At 39.9% G+C, this 17,298-nt stretch overlaps 1 protein-coding gene across 2 annotated transcripts in view; it reads right to left on the bottom strand.

Moving 5' to 3' along the window:
• Positions 1–276: 276 nt before the first annotated feature.
• Positions 277–17,298, bottom strand: part of LOC139741450 (tubulin beta-4B chain-like) — a 30,509-nt gene continuing 13,487 nt past the window's right edge. The window contains exons 1-3 of one of the 2 annotated variants that reach the window (XM_071652030.1): positions 9,465–9,595; positions 2,095–2,430; positions 277–1,739 (exon numbers count right to left, since the gene is read on the bottom strand). In XM_071652030.1, coding sequence (XP_071508131.1) covers positions 789–1,739; positions 2,095–2,430; positions 9,465–9,521 — 1,344 coding nt within the window. In that variant the 5' untranslated portion in view covers positions 9,522–9,595 and the 3' untranslated portion in view covers positions 277–788. Of the gene's footprint in view, positions 1,740–2,094; positions 2,431–9,464; positions 9,596–17,298 lie in introns of those variants that run through there. The other variant, XM_071652031.1, reaches the window with a different exon arrangement.

The following is a 17,298-nucleotide window of genomic DNA, read 5'->3' on the forward strand; positions in this document are numbered from 1 at the left end:
CTAGTCATTTACGCAGCCATATTAAATTGCTTCTGTTGCAGAGAGGCGGACGTCCTTTGATTATCCCAAATTTACATCTGATCTGCAGGAAAAAGTACAACAAAAAAAACACAAAACACGGCAGCATATGACTCACAATACTGTATGAAGTGCACGCGCTTGTCAAAATCACACACCCACGCTAAACGCATGTATGCACATCAAAATAGCAATGTACCAATGCAAACCAGGAGACGTCAAAATCAATGACAAAAGAATCAAATTCGTGTCTTCAGATATTCCATTTAATCAGAGTTGTAAAAAACCCTGGGGAAAATAAGTGCAAACCCATCCCTTTGGCAAATTCAGCCTATGAGTTGTAACATGGACAGTCAGTTTCTGAGGCTGTGTGTATCAATCGAAATCTCAGCAATAAAAATACCTGAAAGAAGTTCACATACAGTGTATTTATTGTCGCCTTTTAAGTGAAAGGCAGTATAAAAGTACCTTAATGTTATCTATGAAAAATACCCGTTTTTGTAAATTTACTAGAAATTGCCTTTGATCGTAGTGATAAGGAGGTAGTGATCCGTAAGGCTTTTGTTGGCCCCGCAGAACAGTCCGTGAAAAAAAAAAATCATAATTTCTTCTGCATTGGTATAAAATATCACTGACTAAGTAAAACTTGCACAATAATAAAACTGTACGGCTAGATGTACAGGCTTGACCCTGCACAAAGTATTTATTTTGCTGTATTGGTTTTAAATTACTCCTTTTGCTCATATTTTCAGAAGCAGCCCATGTTTGTTCTAAGTCTCTTGCACGTCTTCCTCCTCCTCCTCATCAAACTCTCCCTCTTCCTCAGCGGTGGCGTCCTGGTACTGCTGGTACTCGGACACCAAGTCGTTCATGTTGCTCTCAGCCTCTGTGAACTCCATCTCGTCCATGCCCTCGCCGGTGTACCAGTGGAGGAAAGCTTTTCGTCGGAACATGGCAGTGAACTGCTCGGAGACTCTCTTGAAGAGCTCCTGGATCGACGTGCTGTTGCCGATGAAGGTGGCTGCCATCTTGAGACCACGTGGTGGGATGTCACAGACCGCTGTCTTGACGTTGTTGGGGATCCACTCGACGAAGTAGCTGCTGTTCTTGTTCTGAACGTTGAGCATCTGTTCGTCGACCTCCTTCATCGACATACGACCACGAAATATTGATGCAACGGTGAGGTAGCGACCATGACGTGGGTCGCAGGCTGCCATCATGTTCTTGGCGTCGAACATCTGCTGCGTCAGCTCGGGAACGGTGAGGGCGCGGTACTGTTGGCTTCCACGGCTGGTCAGAGGAGCGAAGCCTGGGATGAAGAAATGGAGACGCGGGAAGGGAACCATGTTGACTGCCAGCTTGCGGAGATCGGCGTTGAGCTGTCCAGGGAACCTGAGGCAGGTGGTAACACCACTCATTGTAGCGGACACCAGATGATTCAAGTCACCATAGGTTGGTGTGGTGAGCTTGAGGGTCCTGAAGCAGATGTCGTACAGGGCTTCGTTGTCGATGCAGAATGTCTCATCAGTGTTCTCGACCAACTGGTGGACTGACAGGGTGGCGTTGTAAGGTTCCACCACAGTGTCCGAAACCTTCGGTGAGGGAACCACACTGAATGTGTTCATGATTCGGTCAGGGTATTCCTCACGGATTTTACTGATGAGTAGGGTTCCCATGCCGGAACCAGTTCCACCACCAAGGGAATGTGTTAGCTGGAAGCCCTGTAATAAGAAAATAAAATCATATGTTTCCAAACATGGCATTTACCAAAGTTGAAAACATATAAATGGGTAATTACATCAATAATCACATAAATCAATTCTACGATTAAAAAATAAATAAATATGTGTTCTCACGTGAAATACTCATATCCTTTCTTGGTTTAAAACAGTAACTTTCTTCCCGTTCAATGAAAGAAATTCTTCAGTGTTCAAATTATCTGGCTCTTAGCAAATCTCGAGCATTGCAGTTCGGGCATGCCTTATGTAGAGTAGAGCTGTATGCGTATCACTGCTTTTAGGAGAAAACATCACAATCGCTTAGATGACGGAATGGCACCCAGAAATTGGTCATTACCTGGAGGCAGTCACAGCTTTCTGCTTCCTTTCTGACGACATCGAGCACGGAGTCGACCAGCTCGGCTCCTTCTGTGTAGTGTCCCTTGGCCCAGTTGTTGCCTGCTCCGCTCTGGCCGAAGACGAAGTTGTCCGGCCTGAAGATCTGACCAAAGGGTCCCGATCGAACCGAGTCCATGGTGCCGGGCTCGAGGTCGACGAGTACCGCCCTAGGGACGTACTTGCCTCCAGTGGCCTCATTGTAGTAGACGTTGATTCGCTCTAGCTGGAGGTCGGAGTCGCCATGGTAGGTTCCAGTCGGATCGATACCATGCTCGTCGGAGATCACCTCCCAGAACTGGTTATGAAAATATCAACCATTGCTGTCATGTTAAATGAAGCCAAGCATGTCCTGTATATATCAGGAAATAGATTGTGAAATGATAATCATGTCATGTCATCCAGTCAGTTTGCGTAACATAAATAACGTTTTTATCTATGGAGCAGTCTGTTCAGTTCGCGTAACGAATTTCAGATAAAGAAACATTCTCATGAAAATGATGTCCTTAGGTGGATATGGATGAGCAGTACAACAAATAAAATTGTCGACTCGATATCGTGCATCTGTTTAATGTGAAACTCCATTCAAGTAACGTCGCGCGAACAACATATCCATGAGAACTAATAGATAAAGTGATGATATAATCGCCCAACAAGTTGCCACTGACTTACAGACAATCAGTGAGTGTCCCTCTTGAAAATCAATGAATTCAGAGCCCTTTTCCATAAAAGCTGAGATGAAACATATTTATGTCAGAAAAACAAAGCATAAGTCTCCGAACACTCATTCTGATTAGCTGATATCCGTCTTCTGTTTGATTATCTGGCATCTCAGTTTGAATGCATCTTTGGATGCAACAGGGCCCAGACGCTAGAAATGGTGTATTTTGTGCAAGAAGAATTATTCTAATGGTGAATTTCTAGCGATAACCAGGGGCGATCCAGGGAGGACCGCAACCGGCGCACGCCCCCCTTTATTTTTTGTTGAAACAAAAGAAATAAAAAGAAAAAAATGGGGGAGGGGTGCGTGCGCCCCCTCTAATTTTGTAAACACGCCCCCTCTTTACGGAATTCCTGGATCCGCCCCTGATAACGGCGCGTTGATCTGATGTCTATAGATTACACGTATATCACAATCTGACAATGTACGTGCATCGGTCTGTGTATGTGTGGTTTTCTTTGTGTGTGTGTGTGTGTGTGTGTGTGTGTGCGTGTGTGTGTGTGTGTGTGTGTGTGTGTGTGTGTTTATTTTATGTACATAAAAATGGAATCGCTTCGGGATAAAAATCATCTCTTCTTCCTACACGCATAATGTTATGGGATCATGGGAATTCACGATATCACTGTTTCGTAAAAACGTAGGAAACTTGATATTCCATGAATTTCTCATTGTGCCGAAAGTTTGATGAAACTGCAGCAGCTGTTGTGTCTGTCCACATGATCAATGAAAGAATTTTTCCTATTCATCTCTCCTTTTCTCCTTTTATCATGATAACTTTAAAACCATGCACTGCGATCGCAATAGACAGCAAGGCAACGTTATCTGGGTATGACTGACATAGCGGCACCGCATAAAATCGGAGAAGACAATCTTCCCAGAACAGTTTCCGCTTCAAAATATTTCATTTCACCCTTTACTTCCTGTTCGAGTAAAGCAAAAGTCTGATCTAGTAACGGATATTTAATGATGATTACAGTGTACCATGTCAACAGCCCTGTACCATCAGCATGTAAGTATTCCGAGCACGTGCCAAATTGATACAAGAGCATGTATGCGTCACCCGTGGGAGCTGATTAGGCGACGACAGTGTATTTCGCATCTGTTTCAGTCACTACAATCTTTGAAAACCCGCCGATTAGAATGTATACTAGTCTATGCGACATTTGGACTCGTCATAAGAAATATTGCAAGAAATCTAAATCGAATTGTCTGCATAATCGGCGACGACAGTGTATTTCGCATCTGTTTCAGTCACTGCAATCTGTGAACACCCGCCGATTAGAATGTATACTAGTCAATGCGACATTTGGACTCGTAATAAGAAATATTGCAAGAAATATAAATCGAATTGTCTGTATAATATTAATATTGTAACACATGACATGTTTTATGAGAATATTATTGCACATTGTGCAAGGCACTATAGACACATTGTCCTTCGGAAAGAAAAAACAGTTGGTCCCGTAGTGACTTGCTAATAAGTATGAAAGTGATTCTTCTATAGTGGCTACGTAAGATTACTTTAAAGGTAGGCCTATGTAACTAGTTTTGTTCGAGATGGAGTTTCAGGTTTCCAACTTTTTATGAGATAATGAGAAACCTCTTATGAAGTATGAAAAAGCTTATATTCTAAGAGGAATTTAAAGTTTATTTGATTGTAATTGGTTTTTAAAAAGCTGAGATGTCCAAAACAAAGCGATCCTAATGAAAGGTGATGGGACCCACCCTTTATTAGGATCGCTTTGTTTTACTTCGTTTTGGATATCTAAGCCATTTCAACACCGATTTTCAACGAACAAACTTTGAATTCCACTTAGAATTGTATGCTTTTTGATATTTTATAAGTGGCTTGTGGTTATCACGCAAAAAAAAACAATCAAAACCTGAATCCCATTTCAACCAAAACTATACAACATTCCTTTAAACACAAACAAGTATCGATATCATCAGATATTTTGAACAATGCCACGTACTTTGTGTCACTTTAATCAATGTGACAAAAATAATGAACAGATGGAATCAAAATTCATCAAGAAATAAAACATTAGATATGAAGATCGAGCATTAACCTCAATTACATTTATTTTGCATCAAAGTTTAAGAATGTCAGTATTTTGCATATTTAGACTCGATGATTGTTCCCACTTACACCGGCATATGAATCAATACCTCATCAATTAAACAAGGTCCAGATGGTTCATTTGGAAATGGATTATGGACAAACAACACACAAGGGACCAGAGGCCGTGCAGGGTCATCACCCCGCTATGCCACGACATAATGCTCATATATGTATCATTGTCCTTGCTTTTGTTTGCTTTTTGCCACGCTTTTTATAGCTACCGCACAAAAACCATCCTCCGCACATGGTAAAAGACAAAAGAATTTTGGTATAAAAGTTGGCGGGAAAGGGCTTGTCGTCTCGGACAGCTGCCACGCGCTTCTGACTGAGACCAACGCTATTTTCAGCTGCCATGATTGAGATTTGATCGAGCGTAAATGGAAATAATGACTTCTGTTCGGCATTGTCAGACCTGATCACTTATGCTGATCTAATTACCAAGCTTTGCTGGTGTTCCGTGGAATGTGTGTGTGGTTTTAAAATATGGAATGCATCTGTTTATGTTTTATCGTATCTTCGTTTCAGTCCACGCACTTTCCAATGTGTACGTATCATTACGGAAGAGAATGACATCTCATGATAGTATCCTGAGATATTAACAATAGGCCTATACAAAAGTATGGTGTAATAATAATATGTGAATTGCGACGTACACACTGCATAAATATTGTCCACAAACTTAGGCATGATATACTGTAAGACTCTCGGAGAGTTGTTGTTGTTTTGTTTTTGTTTTTGTTTGTTTGTTTGTTTGTTTGTTTGTTTTTGGTGGGGAGGGATCCTGAAAACCCCTGACTTTTGATTGATATGTCTTTGTTCTTTATCCTTTTTTAGTCTTTGATGTATCAATGTGTGTGTGTGTATGTGTGTGTGTTTGTAGCTCAAAGTGTGGAGACTGCAACCCCCACCCCTTTCCCATGCATCTCCCACTCCCCAAGTCCTTTATAGATTGGAAATCAACCTATTAAGATTGTAGTAAGGGATACATCCAAAATCAGACTGAGAAAAAAGATTGACTTCTAAATCTATTAGATTAATATTTTCAATCTGATTCTACTTTTGGATTTGTCCCTCAGCTCAATCTAAAGAATTTAAAGAGACTCTGCCTGACATTGTGGCATCGTTGAGTCCACGCCTAACTCAGAGCTAACGCATGAGTCAACCGTACACTGTGCATGACGTGAATTCACTGTTAACGTTGCTTGTCCAAATTATGTTAATACATGTAACTCCGTATCATAAATCACACATGGACGAGCTTAGGACAGCCCATAGAGATGTATACTAATAATATACTAGAGCGAGGACTGCGTGTGGCGCGTACGCAGTGCTCGTGTGCCGAGATGAAGAGGCCGCGCGCCATCTTTGTCCGGGCAAAAACAAGCATCGGTCCGGGCAGCGCAGTAGTGGTGGACACGTGAACACGTATACAACAAGCGCTCAAACACGTATTGCCTTTCAGCAAAAAGATGAGGGGGTCGGAGATGAGAGAAGGAAACAACTCAAAAATTTAAGTTGCTAGCAATCTCTTATTGTGAGTGGTAAAGAAAATGAAAATATAAAAAAATTACTTTATTCTCAACGAGGTAATACTTTCAAGCCGACCAACACGACCATGGTCCATGCAATACAAAGGGTTCTCTTGGTCTCTAGACTGCCGGATGCCCCTTGTGATACAGTATACTGCGTCAATTTTTGTATTTTTTTTTTGCAGTTATTTTTTTTTTCTGTATTAGGGGACTGCATTCTATAGTCCTATCTGTGTATACGAGTGTTTTATTGTATTTCTTTTTTTTTTTCTGGTGGTGGTGGAAATGAAATAAATCATTTTTATAGGTACGTGTAGGCATATTGGTTCCATGACATATTGATGTTCAAGCTCGAAATGCTAATGTTGAAGCTTACATAAACCCTAACCCAAATCATAACACCCACGGTGACCCTAATCCTAATCCTCACCCTGCCTTTCTTACAAGAACCAAAAGCCCAATCAGACCCATGATGGTAATTCTACTTTCAGAAAGATATCAATGCCGGAGCATATGTCCTGTCACCAGGCATATATTACGTATTCTGAGCTTTTCTCACACTATCTTAGTGAAATTAACTGCTGGTATAGCAAAGGGTGGAGGAACGATTTTTTTTTTTTTGTGGGGGGGGGGGGCTCAATGGCCAAATAGGGCACTTAGAAATGAGCACTTTTTTAACTTAAAAAGGGGAGTTTTTTTTTTTGAAATGGGGCAAATGCCCTCTCCCCCGTTCCGCCGACCTTGCATATAGTTATGTACTGTATTAGCTATCTATATTCAATAGATCGAGAATAGCTGAGGGAGGGCGGAGTGCCCCTGACGAATTTTGCAAGACCTTTTCTTTTCTTTTTCCTTCTTTTTTTTTTTGCCTTGAATCAATCTGCAATAATGTTTAACACACACTATAAATGTAATTTTAGTTACTTGTGAAAGGAATCTCCGCTCCCCTTCTTTTCTCCTGTTTCTACATCCAAAAGCAGCACATGAACCAGGCATTTTGCAACATAGATCTATGCTACTTTAAGTAGAATTTGCGAATTTCAGAACATTTTTCGATTTCCAAACTCCGATGGAGACCTTGGCATAGATGTCAGCCTACTGCCGTTGCATCCCGTCGTCGATCTCCCTGAATGCTCCGTAGCGCTACACGTTATCGGTACGGTCGCTAGTCGAAATTTGCCCGGACCAAAATGGCGAACGCCTCCTTCTATCGGTCACAGTGATTTTACGGAGTCTGCCCTCTAGTGTTCTTAGTATACATCTCTATGGGACAGCCAGAGCTCGCGTATGAATAATCATAATTGCAAGATCCATGTCCGCTTGGCATTAATCAAGCCTCGCCGCTGATTGGTATCGACGAAACCAAGTTCCACAGACGGCTGACGTTTGGTACATCGATTGGTAAAGTAGCCCCCTAATTGACGACACGCCGTCTGGACATTAAACGGCGCGCATCTGTGCTGGTTCGGCTAATTTCCCCATGTTTACATAAGCTAAGCACGCTGAAGTGGAGGTCAAGTAGACGGTCGACTACAAAATGCATCCTCTGGGAAATCCGTAATGGCGTTAGAACTGGTGACCCATTTCTTACACAGGTAGCAGAGCAGAATGCAATGAGACCATGCACAAACACGTGAATATTAAACGAAGAAAGCGAAAATGTATACTCGTTGCGAGCTGTTGGTGAATATATTTCACCTTGGTAATGGTATACATTATATATGCATGTATACAACATAATATTATGTATTGTCACCATAATCATGGATACTTAATCAAGCACTAATTAATTTGATACCAAAGTATGAGGAGGAACCACCATAAAAAGTTTCCTTTCAAACCACAGCAAGATAGACGGAGTTGCAATGCAATACTACTCTCCGCACGCAGATTCCGAAAATAAAATAAAAATAGCATTTCTTTTATACGGTGTGTTGAGGAAACTAGAGTTCTGTGTATGTGTGTGTTGGTATACGTGTGTGTGTATGAGAGCATAATGTCACACAGCTTGTTATAAAAAGCCATGACGTTTACATTACACACACACACACACATACACACACATACACACATATTATTAACAAACAATCAATCATAATTATTATACTATTTATAAATGTCAAACAGTTCGATATCTAGAACCAATCTCAAATCCAGCTTTTCTTCACATGACAATAATCCTTATATCTCTATTGATCACTTTGTGCCCAACATGTGAGGGGAATTAACTCAGAAGTAAAGATTCCAAGTACATGTTATACAATGTATCTTTTTATATCTTATAAATGATGATAATAATAATGATATGGAAAATTTATAATAGCGCTTAAGACAAAATTGTTTCGAAGCGCTTTACAATTAACAAAAGAGAACAAATAGAATAATCCACAACTACATAATTATCGGTTCTGTTCTTGAAATAAATGGGTTTTGAGTTTCTTTAAAAAATGTAAATGACAACTCTATAGTGGTACTGTAGAAAAACACAGAGGAAATTTGACCACTGGTCAGCTCGCCGATGACTCCACATTATGCATGTACAGTGGGGATCAGTAGGGGGTCATGGATGCAACACCTATCCTGCTCTGAGAAGAAGAAAAAAACCCACACAAATGCACAGAACGTACATTGTCAAGAAGCAAGTTTCTTCTCTTCTTATGCTTTCTTTATACACTAATCGCATAGCACAAATTGCAGCTGATTTCCCCATCATGTCCATGCCTTACTCTAAAAGCTGGAGTGATCAGCTAGTTAATGATATGTTGTTTTAAAAAAAAGGAATATAAACGCAAAGCTATGTATAAGACTGTTGCATACTATACAGCTCCATCAAAGAGGAGTTTTTTTTTTTTGATCGTCTACCACTAACGCAACGAATAACAGAAAGCATCTTTTTGTTCTTATACATCTTCCACTCCTCACCAATCGTGTTCAAAATCACAGAACAATGTGTACTATACCTTTGCGCCGATCTGGTTTCCACACTGGCCTGCCTGAATGTGTACAATTTCGCGCATATTGATGAAATTTCAGCGAGATGTCAAAAAAAGCGAGGAGAGAATAGCTTGATGAGATGCGGCTTCCCTGGCGGTTTCCCTCTGATAGTGTGCAGATGGTGGCCGTGAATCGGGTTACCTGCGTTCGAGCGCGGAAGGCAAGTAGCCGTTCGCTCATCTAACGGGCGGTCGTTCACTCTGTGTGTCGCTTTCTACCTCATTATCAATACAAATTCAACCGGCTGCGAAGCGTAAAAAAAAAAAAAATGCAACCCGCAATTCGAGGGACCGTCTCAAAAGTGTTCACGATTTAGATTGTCTCATTTCCTCCTCCTTCTCCTCCTCTCTCTCTCCCTCCATCTTTATGACAATGGATGCATTCTATGCTATATTCATCAATATGTTACACAATGCAGAAAGAAAAGTAGCGTCATCTTTAAATGGGACAAAGAATATGGCATTCCTGTTCGGTATAATCATGTTTTATTTTTCTGTTCGATTCGACAACATGCATTGACCACCGTAAAATGAGATAAATTGGAAAAAAGAAGTGATTGAGACATGCCTGACTGAAAATGACCGTGACAATGCTTTAAGTGAACAACTCACAGAAGATTAAAATCATTTGATTCGTTACCCATTTTATTCAAACAGTATCTTCATTGCAAACATTTATAATCGTAATACGACAACATCAATCTCAAGCAAGATTCGAACCTACGACCTCCTGGTTTCCGGACAGACGCCTGTTTCATGAGACCACTAAGCTTCCGCCGGGGCCTGACAGCCAGCGTCGTATGGTTCTAATCCTTGTAATTTGAAGGGGTACTCCGTACATATTCAAATTCATGTTTTATTTTGTTTTGTTTTTTCGTCGAGTTGTTTTAATTGCAACTGATTAACAAAGGGAAATAAGGGAAACAGGGAATGGAAATAATCATCACATAAGATTAAATCGTCAGTCAAGCCAACCTGCATCCAATGTTAGCGTCCATAATGTTTGCCAAGGATTCATGCATCCTATCATATTCCGTTGTATAAAATGATCTATACACCACTGTCAATAAATTCTACGTCAATAGCTGACATTCAGAAGCTCTCAAGATCACTTTAATACACGACGTGATGCTATTGGTGTAGACCCGCATCATGATAATGGCCACTGCATCATCAGGCGATCATGATGCAATATTGCCATCAGTGATGATTTCACGTGATTTTGCGAAACACTGACACTGAAAGTTGTGATGTTATCACCTGTAAGAACTCGCCCATTGGCCCATTGGCCCACTGGCCCATTGGCGATTTCATAGTTTGTTTGGATTTTTTTGCCCAGTATTTAAAAAAAAATAAGAAAAACACTATAATCCTTCAGCTCTTAAAAAGAAAAAAAACACTATATAACCCTCCAGCTCTTCATAATCATCATCGCTGTCAGACTTGTTACAACTATCGAACAAGTTGATGTGGTGGATATGATCTTAATTTGTTAAATATATTTCACACATACACACACACACACACACACACACACACACACACACACGACACATGAACAAACAAACACATACACACACACGCATAAATCTTACAACGATATGTGTGCAAATTAACTGGAGATTTACGAGGTCATACCATTATCCCCTATACGTATGGCTCGTAGCCATTACTTAGTCTGACCGAAATATCAAACCGTTACTCTAAAACATAACGAGACTTCAATCAGAGGTAATATCAGTCTTGATCCGCCTGCTTACTGTTCTGCTTGTTTGCTTTCAGTCTGTTCATAAGAGTCAATTTCAGTTGGGAGTGGCTTTCACTTTATAATTTTATCTCCTGAAAGGTCATGGGCTGAAAAATGAAATCTCCGGGCTGAACTTCTTAGATGACTCCTGCACGATCTAACGTCAACACGGGGCCAATGAAAAGCACTGCTGTGACGATCCCTAACATTGAGCCTTTTGATTGGATGGCTGCATGGAGGTGCTTTCAGCTACCCTACATTGAAAATGAGAGGGGGGGGGGGGTTCAACATCACCGCCAATTTAGTCTCCATGCCTCCCCTTCCATCTCTCCCTCCGCATCACGTACTCCTCCCTCTCATTCCTCCCTACCCCCTGTCACAGGGGACTTTCCTCTGAATGTGGGGAACGAAAGTCCTCCCTGCGACTGGGATCTTTTCTATAGTCAAAGGCTGACTTTCTCTAAATGCAGCAGATTGTTAAGCAGACCATTCACTCAATCAACTCCTTCAACTTGTGCAACTACAGTGCCTCGAAATAAGTAGCCAATTACACAGTGTTCTTATAATGTAACAAGCAATAAGATTTATTATACTCGTCTCAAATTATGGTCGTTTACAATTATAATAACATGGTACAAACTTGAATACAGATTTCCAATTCCACTTGATCTTGAGCTTGGTTGCTCTGCTCGTTGGTTTATTCTAGAAGCTCCCGTGCTTGGTTGCTCTAGGTTGTAGACGATGCCCTGCCTGAAGTAGCGGGTCGTCTCCCCTTACTTCTGGTCCTCTCTGGAACCCTAAACTTGGTCCTCGCTGGAACCCTAAACGGTGGCTCTCTCCCTGGAACCCTAAACACCCTGTTAATTTAATAACATGATACCTCCCTTATAATTTGTGGTCTTTAGTTATTCCTGATTCTTATTCATATAACTTAAACAAAACATATGATTATATATTCCATCATATCAACATTGATTAGCCACACATAATTTCCATAATAATGTTTCACCATGGATAATTATCTTTCAATGTGGAATAGGGGTGATTAATCAGCCCATTAAAATCTTAGCGTTGTTCTAATTCTCTATTTCTTTCACAATGCAATTAAAATTCGGTTTGACATACAACCATCACACATACAATGCAATATCGGGAATTACATAGGAACTTACAAGGCATAAACAACTTCAATTAAATGATCGTGTACTTACAACAGTTGTTGGTGTTTACACTCGAATCCTCCTAGATTCTCTGCTGGATGGTCAGGCTGTCCCAGCCGAAATGCAACAATCCCTGAATCACACTGATTCCAAATAACACTCTGCTACTCTAACTTCGCAAACTCGAAGTACCGTAGCCTGGTCCTGAGTGTTCCGCAAATAATGTGGCATCTGAATTTTGTGCCCAAACACTGCATATTTATACATTTGTTGGACCATAGGTCTCCATGTAAAATTAATTAAATGAAGTCAAGTGACTTCCTAGAAAGTTTTCATAGAAGTCCTGCCCCCTTTTCTTATTGGTTGGCGTTTTCTGTCTGTCAAAACTTTCCTGAGTATCTCATTTTGCATTGGTCAAGCCTCTGCTTGACGTCATCACTTCCTGTCCACGGAAACCAAAATTCTTTGAAGTGGTCCTGTTTTGACCTAGCTAGAAACTTGTGTTTGACGTCGTGAATGACGTCCACATACCAGATAGTATGAGGCATACTACCAGGGATACCCTTTCCTCGTATTTTGACGTCATGTAGGGTTTACTCATCCCTAAAACATTTAATTCCAAATCACTCTCTTTTACTTTGATTGTGCATCGCAACATCTCCTTATATGGTTATTTTGATGCAAGCTTTTGTCTTTAAAGCTGCACTTCTTTTGTAACCATTGCCATAACATCAATTTCTTACATGAGCTACACAATAACCAGTAGTACAATGAGACAAATTATTACGTGACAAATACAAAATATGTCATATCATGACACCCCCCCCCTCCATCTTTCGTTCAATCAACCTATCTATTTAGCGATCTACCTATATGTTTCTCTCTATCTGTCGGTGGTTTGTGAATATGATATATCTTTACATCTAAGCATAAGTATTTATATGTTTGCATCTATTGCATTTGCAACATGATTACCTTATCCTCTTCCCCGCCCTATAGCTCTCCTTCTATCAACACGCCTCTCGTTTTCTTCTTCTTTCTCTTTTTGATATGAAGTGATTGCAGTAGTATCCCAGTGTTTACATCTGTGAAGGTAGCACCGAGAACCAAGGTCCATCCTTATAAGAGCACCGAATTGCATGTTCAGTGATTGTGGGTAGCCTAATACAGTCATGTACTATCACCAGGGTTTCAGGATTTCTGAAAGGAACTCTTCACTGCGAACTCTTCTGTTTTCTGAGAGGTATACAGAACCTTTACATTACCATAGTTATGACACTGGCTTACTCCATGCATTTTCATCATGCTCCCCCTCCTCCTCCTCCTCCTCCTCCTCCTCCTCCTCCTCCTCTTCCTCCTCCTCGTCATCATCATCATCATTGTACGTAATCATCACTTCTATGCAAATTTACGTAGCCACCAAACAAGATTGAAAATCAAAATATAAGATACAAGGGTTTATTTTTTTTCTTCCCAGCTGAAAGAGTATTTTTCACATCGTCATGGAAACAAAAGACATAGACTGCTCCAGCATATTAATCGATTTCCAAGACACTAATAAAAAAAAAAAAAACACGTCACATATTGTGCACTGTGTTTGAATGTACAGAGACCATTATGTTTTCCAGAAGGTAAAATCATTTCGTGTGAGAGTCTGGAAATGGTGAAATTGACATCCAGACATGCTTGAGGTGAACCTCACAAGTGCAACATTATGCCAAGGAAATGAACCAGACGAGATGTCAGAGTCTACGCGACTTGTTAGCCATGTTGCAGTGGGCCATGCTTTGGTGCATTTTTTTTACCTTTCCTCATGAAATAAGCATGTTTGGTTCATCAATTTCCTTCAATCCTGTTATTGAGCTGCATATCTGGCACATGAGAGCCCTGGTATAGACATGCAGAACGCAGGAACGCATGTATAATACAGTCAACCTTTCTATCATAGCATGGCCATCTAAACGAGACGGGAAAAAAGTGGCCATTATAGACAGGTGACCGCTGTAGACAGGGTCTTTAACATTTTTTTTTTTTTGGGGGGGGGGGGAGGGGGTGACCGTATACTGCATGTATATAGGTGGCAGCTAGTATAGGTTGATTGTTTGAGGGAATTACTGACCAAATGGTCAATAATCAATCTAATTAAAGGAGACCTCCGGATGATTTTCAGATTTTTTTCATTTGAACAACTATAAATTAGTTTTACTGAGGACAGAGTTTTAGAATTTGTGATAATTGGGATGAAGAATAAGAATATTTTCAAAATTTAGAACAAATCGCAATGAACAAGGATGATGACATGGCAGAGTCACCATAAGAATGCATGAGCTGGGGCGCAAGGAAGCAGAACAAAAGAAGAAGGCATGCATTATAGATTATACTTGTCTTAGGTGAACTCGCAAGCAAGCGGTATTGTAATGGAATTACTCTGCTACATTTCTGAAACATGTGAACCTCCTATGTCATCATCCTTGTTCAGTGTAATTTATTTAAGGTTTTTTCATGGTATTGTTTCTCTGCTCAAGAACCAAAATAAATTCCACAATTCTATACATGGAGTCGTCGATTTATGTACTACATGATGTGAAATTATGAAAATTGTCTGGAATGTCCCTTTAAGATAAGAAATTTCCGTACCTCTGAAATTGTGCGGTATTTTGCTTTATATACTTGATCATTTTTCCTGCATTTAAAAATGTAGGATTTTTTTTAGGAGGGGGGGGGGTGGGGAGGAAGAGATTGATGATGCATGGTCTGTGGTATTCTTATTTGAATTTTCTTGCCATTAAGGTTGTTTTTCTGAATGAAACTGGATAGCGCTGCAGTTATCATAGACCAAGCGCTCGATAATTTTCTAATCATGTTTTGTTTGCTCCATGGTCTTTGGGCGTACATAGCACGGAGTCCTTTGTTTGCTTTGTTATGATGTTGTTTTCACATTGTGCATCATGCAAAACCGCCGTACAAGTCATTTCCGAGATTACATTCATTTTCGTTGCCATCTCTTCTTTTGCAATCTGTATCATTAAACGGTAATTATTTCAGACGAATGATAATTATCTATACTTAGTATTCTGAATTGATCAGCAGGACAGGATGTGAAAGTAGAATCTATTCTTTTTGTGTGTGTGTGTTCGCAAATTGTACGATAACACTTTAATGGTTTTGAGTTAAAATGCCATGGCTGTATTCCTCTGCCGTATACAACGCAAATTCTCGATTTGGGGCACACACAAAAAAAATGTTTTGCATGGACTTGACCACAAGACGTCTTCCTGTTTCCTTTTCCTGTCTTTCCTTTTCATGATCCCGGTATTACTGGGGGTCAGTGAGGTCTATGAAAATAAATTGTTCGTGGTAAGTCAACTGCATAGAGCCCGTTACGGAGACGCTGCCTCTAGTTTTTAAAACAATATGTGACCCTGCACCACAAAACAGACAAAAAGTCGCCAGACATGAATTTTTAGCTAAGACCATATTCTGAAAGAGGAGACTTTAAGCTTTAAAATGATATCTAACTCAAATCAAAATGGACTCTCCTATATAACTTATCTAAATATTGGAAAGAAAGCACAAACTTAGGAAAAGTGTGAACTGAGAAAAGAGGCTCTGAAGTACAGTGTCTATTCAACATGTTCAAGCGCTTAATCTTTACCAAACCGTGCCGGCTGTGCGATGAATTGGACAAAAAACAGGAAATAAACCACCCGAGTAACAACAATGAAGGGATTATCAGATTAAACTGAAATTAAGCACGCCTCATCAACACATTCTCTCCATAATCAATGCCAACTTTCAAAGCAGTAGCACTATCATTTCAAAAGTTATTAGAGTTGAAATTTAAGAGTGTATACAAGGTTTTTCAGAAATGAAAAAGGGACTGTAAAGACACACCTAATCACACTATTCTACCAAAAATGTTCGAGATAAACTCCTAAAAAACACACTTATCCGCCCTTTTTATGACCCTAAATTTAAGCATAATGTAAAAGAAGACTTGCTCTTTCAGAAAATATGAAAAAGTCAAGATCGGCTAGGTTGACCCATTTCACTTATTTTCAGTCCTCACGCAAAATCAGTGTGTGCGACCTTTTTGTTGTTTTGTGATGCACGGTCACATATATACTTGCAGTGTACATGGATTGCAGTGTTGTGTTTTGTTTCCTGTTGTGCGTGCTATCATGCGTCTTCTCCATCTTCGAGTTTTACGATGTGAATTTGCATACACTATAGGATGATAGATTACTTCTTTTATGTCTCCACTCCGATAACTTATATGAAGATGGCCTCAGTCCTTGATTTTCAAAATTAGATTGCTTTTTTTATCCTTCTCATGGGTTATGCAGATACTTAACTTACACAGAGTCGTTACCTAAACTCAGTTCTTAGACTATATTTTATGAGTTTAATTGCGTGATGCAATCATCCATTGCATTGTCATGCTCTGGAACCACTCCATATTTCTGTTGTTAACCATCTACCCAGGTCTAAAAGCCACAAGTCATCAAATTATAAGAAGAGAATTCCTGACCAGTTAAAGTTATAGTCTGAAAAGAAGAGTACAGTTTCGAAAGCGTAACAGCATAAATTCGATCAACATAGGTATGATCACAATTCATACTGGGAAGTAATATTGTGATTTTGTGAAGTTTCTGCAGTTTAAAAAAAAAGTTCTTGAACAGTCAATGAATATGAAAATGAGTTGATGATGCCATTGTCTTACAACTTGAAATATAGTTCATTCACAAAACCTTGGCATTGCCCGGTTTTTTGTTTTAACGTAACTATATGCCCCAATCTCAAATCTATTTTATTGATCATTATAATCGAAGCTAACGGAGTCAGGAATAGCATTATGTTTTACATTATAGCAGAGAAATCTAATTTTATTCAG

Source organism: Diadema antillarum, unplaced genomic scaffold (assembly GCF_040938485.1).
Source record: "Diadema antillarum isolate AM-2024a unplaced genomic scaffold, OU_Dant_1.0 seq00000931_RagTag, whole genome shotgun sequence".
In the NCBI taxonomy this organism is placed as follows: Eukaryota; Metazoa; Echinodermata; class Echinoidea; order Diadematoida; family Diadematidae; genus Diadema; species Diadema antillarum.